This window comes from Trifolium pratense, linkage group LG6 (assembly GCF_020283565.1).
Source record: "Trifolium pratense cultivar HEN17-A07 linkage group LG6, ARS_RC_1.1, whole genome shotgun sequence".
NCBI classification, from domain to species: domain Eukaryota; kingdom Viridiplantae; phylum Streptophyta; class Magnoliopsida; order Fabales; family Fabaceae; genus Trifolium; species Trifolium pratense.
In genome coordinates this window covers 18,099,929-18,106,994 of record NC_060064.1, presented here as the reverse complement: position 1 = coordinate 18,106,994, position 7,066 = coordinate 18,099,929, and the positions used below count along the sequence as shown (strand labels likewise).

The window sequence follows — 7,066 nt, the reverse complement described above, 5'->3', positions numbered from 1 at the left end:
TTATGATAAAATAACTTATAAAATTACAATTTTCACTAGTTTGAACTTATAAAATAGCATAAAACCTAATTTATATTACGGGTAGGGTTGGGAATAGGCCAGGCGGCCTACAGGGCCTTAGGGGCCTTCGGCCTGGCCTGTATAAGCCTGGCCTGGCCTGGTCTGGTTATTAAAAATGTCAGGCTTAGGCTTTGAAAACGGCCTGTTTACATAAATAGGCCAGGCTTAGGCTTCTAAAAAGGCCTACGAAGCCTGATAGGCCGGCCTGTTTATAATAATAATTATTTATATAATATTATTATTTATATCTTATAAAAAAAATATTATTTATATAAATATTATTAGCTTTTAATTATTGCGACTTTTCGTAATCGTATTTGTTATTTTATTAGTTTTTAATTATTGTGTTAATCATATTATTAGCTTTTTCTTAATGTTGTAGAAATTATAAAAATTTAAATGTGAACTTTTTAAGGCCTATTTAGCCTATTTAAAAAAACTATATAGAGAAGCTTTAATGTAACACAGACTTTTAAACAGGCTACAAGGTCAGGCCAGACTTTTAAAAGGCACAGGCCAGGCCAAAAAAAATAACATTTGATAGGCCACAGGCCAGGCTCAGGCCTAAAAAAAAATCGTAGGCCAGGCTCAGGCCTGTCAAGGCCTGGCCTGGCCTGGCCTGTTCCCAACCCTAATTACGGGCAAGTCTAACATGCACAAGTGGAGAAAGTCATCCACGGTGCACATGTTAGCAATTATACTATAACGAATACGAATTTTACAAAATCCACCGTTGAATTGAAAATTTATATCATATAAATCATCTATAAAAATTTTGAAAAAAATTTAAAATCATTTATATGTATTAAGACTTGGTGAATGAAAAACCATAAACGGTTAATAATATGTAACCAAAACGGTGCGTTTGGCTTCGCTTTCATACTCATTCCACGACGAACGAAGAACCCCAACCCCTAAACCCTAACACCATAAACCTCCATTCCCGCCACACTCTCTCTCGTTGCAGACTAAACCTAAACAATGAACTTCAGATTCCAGAATCTTCTCGGAGCTCCTTACAGAGGAGGCAACGCCGTAATTTCCAACAACACTCTCCTACTCTCACCCGTCGGTAACAGAGTCTCCGTCACCGACCTACGTAAATCCGAAACCACAACACTCCCCATTCAATCCTCCTCCAATATCTCCCGCATCGCCGTCTCCCCCGACGGTACCTTCCTCCTCGCTATCGACGATAATAACCGCTGCCTCTTCATCAACCTCCGCCGCCGTGCACTACTCCACCGTATCACGTTCAAACACCGTGTTGGTGCTGTTAAATTTTCCCCTGATGGAGGACTCATCGCTGTTGGTGCTGGTAAACTTGTTCAGATCTGGCGATCCCCTGCTTTCCGTAGAGAGTTTTTTCCGTTTGAATTAGTTAGAACTTTTGCTGATTTTCATTCTAAAATCACTGCTTTTGATTGGAGTCCTGATTCTAATTACTTGCTTGTTGCGTCTAAGGACTTAACTGCGAGAATTTTATGTTTGAAAAAACTTAAGGGTGGTGCTAAGTATAAGCCTTTTTTGTTTTTAGGTCATAGGGATTCAGTTGTAGGTTCATTTTTTGGCGTTGATTCTAAAACTAATAAGGTTACTAAGGTTTATACGGTTACTAGGGATTGTTATTTGTTAAGCTGGGGTTTTACAGGAGAGGATGAATATTCATCGGCACCTTCATCGCCGGGGACGCCGGAAAGGGAATTGGAAGGGGATTTGATGAATGTGGATGATGATGGTGATGTGAAGAAGAGGAAGAGGAAGATGAATGAACTTGAATTTGAGGATGGGGGGTACTTATGCAAAGGGAAATGGGCGTTGTTGAGGAAGGATTGTTTTAATCAGGCCCCGGCGAAGGTTTCGGCTTGTGATTATCATAGAGGATTAGATATGGTTGTTGTTGGATTTTCTAATGGTGTGTTTGGGTTGTATCAGATGCCGGATTTTGTGTGCATTCATTTGTTGTCCATATCAAAAGAGAAGATAACCACTGCTTTGTTTAATGATCTTGGAAATTGGTTGTCCTTTGGCTGTGCGAAACTTGGTCAGCTCCTTGTGTGGGAATGGAGGTCTGAGAGTTATATTTTGAAGCAGCAGGGTCATTACTTTGATGTCAATTGTGTCGCATATTCACCCGACTCTCAACTCCTTGCTACTGGTGCAGATGATAATAAAGTGAAGGTAATCAACCGCCTTTTTGTAGCATTGTACTTTTTGTCATGCGTGTGTATATTGTTTGATCTTTGATTGATTGTGTTGCACCTATATGATGTTTTGTGTGCACTCTTACATTATACTTCTTTTCCCTATGCTTTTGAGAATTTCCTCGGGCATTTAAGAATCGTTACTTAGCTACTTTATCAGAAGCTGGGCTGTGCATTGTGGAAATTGTCTTTGGCTCTTTGCTAATTAATATGTAATTTGAATTTCTTACATAAATTATGTCGCTTATGTTTGCTTCCAAGAGACATGTTTAGAGCACAAACACTGAATAAATTGATCATGATGATATATGTCACCAGAACATGTTTATTGTGCAGTAGTCAAATATTTATTTATTTGTATTAATCAGAGTGTGCAGCTAGCCAGGTACATTTTTAAATCAGTATAAATATATGCATTTAGGTAGGGTGTTTCACATTGTATCTTTAATTATCTGTGCATATTGCATGATTCAAGAAATTTTTTGTACTTATCTGCTTCAGGTTTGGAATGTTTCCTCGGGCTTTTGCTTTGTTACATTTAATGAGCACACTAATGCTGTTACGGCTCTGCATTTTATGGCAAGTAACAATTGCCTGCTCAGTGCATCTCTTGACGGGACTGTTCGTGCGTGGGATTTATTACGTTATCGGAATTTTAGAATATTTACTACCCCTTCTTCAAGACAGTTTGTTTCTTTGGCAGCAGTTCAAAGTGGTGAAGTGATATGTGCGGGCACTTCAGATTCCTTTGAGGTAACCACTTCACAGAAGTTAGGTGGTTTCTAATTATATTGATATTTATTTCTGTATTTTTTTTACCCTTAATGGTCAATGATATGTGCAACAGATTTTTGTTTGGTCGATGAGAAATGGCCAATTGTTAGATGTGCTTAGTGGTCACGAAGCTCCTGTTCACGGGCTAGTATTTTCTCCAACAAATGTGAGTTAGCTTTTCTTCTGTTGTTATTCATCTGCATAAGTTGATGTCTTCTTATCGTCTACCATGATCTACAATGTTTTTAGTAGTTTTATTTTTCTGTTGCTACATTGTCTACTTATTATAAATACAAAGTCTTTTGATTTTATAAAATAGTTATTTTTCTAATTCTATGCAGATGCCTCAGTATTATCAAATTTGATGCTAACTTTTGTCTCAACTCTTGAGACATGATAAAAAGATAACTGTTATTTCTTTTGTATTTGTATATGTTTTTCCATTGACTAAGATACTTAAGCATTATTTCCTTTCTCTTTGTGCAGGGTGTCTTGGCTTCATCATCATGGGACAAGACTGTTCGGTTGTGGGATGTCTTTGATGGAAAAGGAACAGTTGAAACATGGCCTCACTCACATGATGTTCTCACAGTTGTTTATCGTCCAGATGGAAGGCAGGTAGCTTGCAGTACATTGGATGGGCAAATTCATTTTTGGGATCCAATAGATGGTTTGCTGATGTATACTATAGAAGGTTCTAGAGATATTGCTGGAGGTCGTCTTATGACTGACCGTAGAACGGCTGCTAACAAAAGTACAGGGAAGTTTTTCACAACCTTGTGTTATTCAGCTGACGGAAGCTACATATTAGCTGGGGGAAGTAGCAGATATATCTGCATGTATGATGTTGCCGATCAGGTTGGTTTGCATGTATTTTATATTCCTATTCTTGTCACGTATTTTGCATATCTAAAAATATCATCATATGCTTATGAAATGTTAATAGAATCCCCAAAAAATGTATTTTCTAGAAAAGCTTCTTCTTTGTTGATTCACAACACAAATGCTCTTCGGTTGAGAGACCAACATATGGATGGTATAGGTTAGGGGGATGTTTTGGACAGCTTAATCGTGTTTATTCAGTAAGAGCTTATCATATAAGAGCACAATATGTTCTTTCTATCCAAGATAAAATTAGGGTGAACTATATAAGCCATTTTTATAAGCTGTCTCAAGGATCTTATGAAATAAACTGAAAACTACTTATGAAACTTATCATAAGCTGTTTATGCTATCTCTTCTTCCTCGTTGTTTGTGTATTACCTTCTAAACCTTTTATGTTGGTGTTGTCACGTGTTGTAAAATATTGAGTGTTCAATTTCATTTTGGATGCATATATAATATCAAGTCTAGGGGTGCTTGCGGTTCGATTTGGATCAGTTTTGTGGAAAAAATCCATCCGATCCAAAGTTAAAATTACTCGCGGTTCGGTTCGGTTTTGGATGGCTAACTAAAAAAATCTGATCCAATCCGATCCAATTTTGTGCGGTTTAATTTGGATCGGTTTTTGGACATCCAAACTACAAATAAAATTTTATTTAATTAAATATTAATATTATAAATACATGGTAAAATAATATATTTGATGTAAAATATAACACATAATATGTTAAAAATTAATATTTTGCAATGACAATTATCAAATATATTTGAAATCTATGAAATAGTAAAAATAAATAGATGAATTGAACTAATAAGTATTATTGAGAAAATTAAAAACCAACAATTAATATGTTAATACAATATGTCATACTAATAAAAAGTTAAATAACTATTAAAAATTATGTATGCGGTTTGGTTCGGTTTTGAAAAATAATCCAAAATCCGATCCGATCCAGCGGTTTTCACAAAAGGACATCCAAACACATCCAAAAATATTCGGTTTTTTGTGGTTTTCGGTTTTTTTGGATTGGTTTGCGGTTATTTTTTGGATTGGTTTGGATTTGAGCACCCCAACCAGTCCCAGTCCCAACCATTTAACTTATCATGATTCATAGTACAGTTCTGTTTATTAATTGCAATCTCTTTTGTACAGGTATTGCTGCGACGTTTCCAGATAACTCATAATCTTTCGTTAGATGGAGTACTTGACTTTTTAAACTCAAAGAATATGACTGATGCTGGACCTCTAGATTTGATTGATGATTATAACAGTGACATTGAAGAAGGTGTTGAAAGACAAACACGAGGGAAATTAGGATTAGATTTACCAGGATCCATGGCTAACCGTGGAAGACCTATTATTCAAACAAAAGGCATTAAAATTGCCCCTACTGGGCGGAGTTTTGTCGCAGCAACGACTGAGGGAGTTTTAGTTTATTCTGTGGATGAATCGTTCATATTCGATCCAACTGACCTAGACATAGATGTCACACCAGAGGTACTATTTTTTTTTTTCCGAAGTTGTCAACCTTTTCACATATTTCTTCTTGAAAGACTATAGATTAGTTCACCTTGAAGAATAACAGATTATTACCAAAACTATTTTCTGTACAAGGCAATGATTTGAAAATAATCAAGCAAGTTGTCTTCCAGTTTCAATTGTAGGAAGAGGAAACATTTTTCCTTTTATAGTGTGGGTTCTGTCATGCATTCAATTTTATATTTGCGACTCTATAAGAAATAGTTTAATTTTTCAACAAACTTTGGTAAAAGGGAAAACTTATGCAACATATATAACTTAAATTGTCCTTTGCTCCACTGGCTATATATGGTGATCTTGTTTCGCTACTGTATCTCCTATTTTGATGTCATTTGTAACATGGGCTTTCATTGCTCAACAGGCTGTTGATAAAGCTCTTAATGAAAATCAACCAAGTAGGGCATTGATCCTTAGTCTTCGCTTAAATGAGGACTCTCTCATTAAAAAGTGTATCTTTGCTGTTAGTCCAGCGGATATCCCAGCAGTTGTCACATCAATCCCATACAGATATCTCCAGCGATTAATTGAGGCACTAGCATCTCTTCTAGAAAAGTGCCCACATTTGGAGTTCATACTTCGATGGTCTCAGGTATTCTTTACTTGCTTAAACTAAACACACACACACATAGAGGGAGAGAGGATGTGATACCAATGAGAGTGTTGGAAGTACTAATCTTGATAATTCAATCATAAATTGATAGTCAGTATGCAAACTCTATTTTATACCTTAATAATATGATTGATTCATTTTGCACAAGGTGAATAGTTGGATACATAAATTTCATATTAAAGTGTATAAGTATAAAAGTTTGCACAAGGTGTCAGGTGATCCTATCATATCCAGTGGTTCTATCAATTGATATTTATCTTTGTTATGGCAGGAGCTCTGTAAATCCCATGCAAATTCTATTCAGCAGAACTCTAGAAATTTGCTCCCATCACTAAAATCGTTGCAGAAATCCATTACTAGTATACATCAGGATCTTGCCGATACATGCTCCTCCAATGAATATATGCTGCGATATTTATGCTCTTCTAGTGCCAGTAAATAATTGAAAGCCACAATTCACATGTTGGATTTTAGTAGGTTTTGCTCATGAAACTTTGTCCACCCTGATTGTTTTATTTTAATATGGTAAATGTTGAGTACCATTGGGTTGTAGCAACCCCGAAGGAATCAAAGCAAGATTCGTTATAGCATGGCCTCATGCCAAACTAACTTTGCAGCATTATTTAAAGGAATTTACCCTTGAATACAAATTTTGCACCTGGAACTCGAGCTAGACAGTTTGACTGTTACACACTACAGCGACAATTATTCTAATGCATTTGTCTTTATAGAATGTAGAGGTTGAAGTTCCAGGATATCCAGTAGTGTGTTTTGAATCAAATATGTTAGGAATTATTTGATGAAAAATGTTAAGAGATCATATCAGAAAATTTTCCCAAGTAATATATCTTGCTTGTTTTGTTCAATTTTGGATCATTTTATTTAATCTAAACACCATTAAATTGTATCAAAATTCTGGCGCTCTTTTTTTTGCTCTTATGCCTATGTACCATTATAGTTTTCATGTTTGTTTTCATGTTTATTTTATTGCATCTT

At 35.8% G+C, this 7,066-nt stretch overlaps 1 protein-coding gene across 1 annotated transcript; it reads left to right on the top strand.

Moving 5' to 3' along the window:
* The first annotated feature begins 889 nt into the window (after positions 1–889).
* LOC123889699 (periodic tryptophan protein 2-like) lies at positions 890–6,936 on the top strand. The gene is made up of 7 exons (XM_045939159.1): positions 890–2,241; positions 2,766–3,017; positions 3,112–3,204; positions 3,525–3,896; positions 5,074–5,418; positions 5,822–6,049; positions 6,342–6,936. The coding sequence occupies exons 1-7, from the start codon at positions 1,042–1,044 to the stop codon at positions 6,510–6,512; spliced, it is 2,661 nt and encodes an 886-aa protein (XP_045795115.1). The 5' UTR covers positions 890–1,041; the 3' UTR covers positions 6,513–6,936.
* The last annotated feature ends 130 nt before the right edge of the window (positions 6,937–7,066 follow it).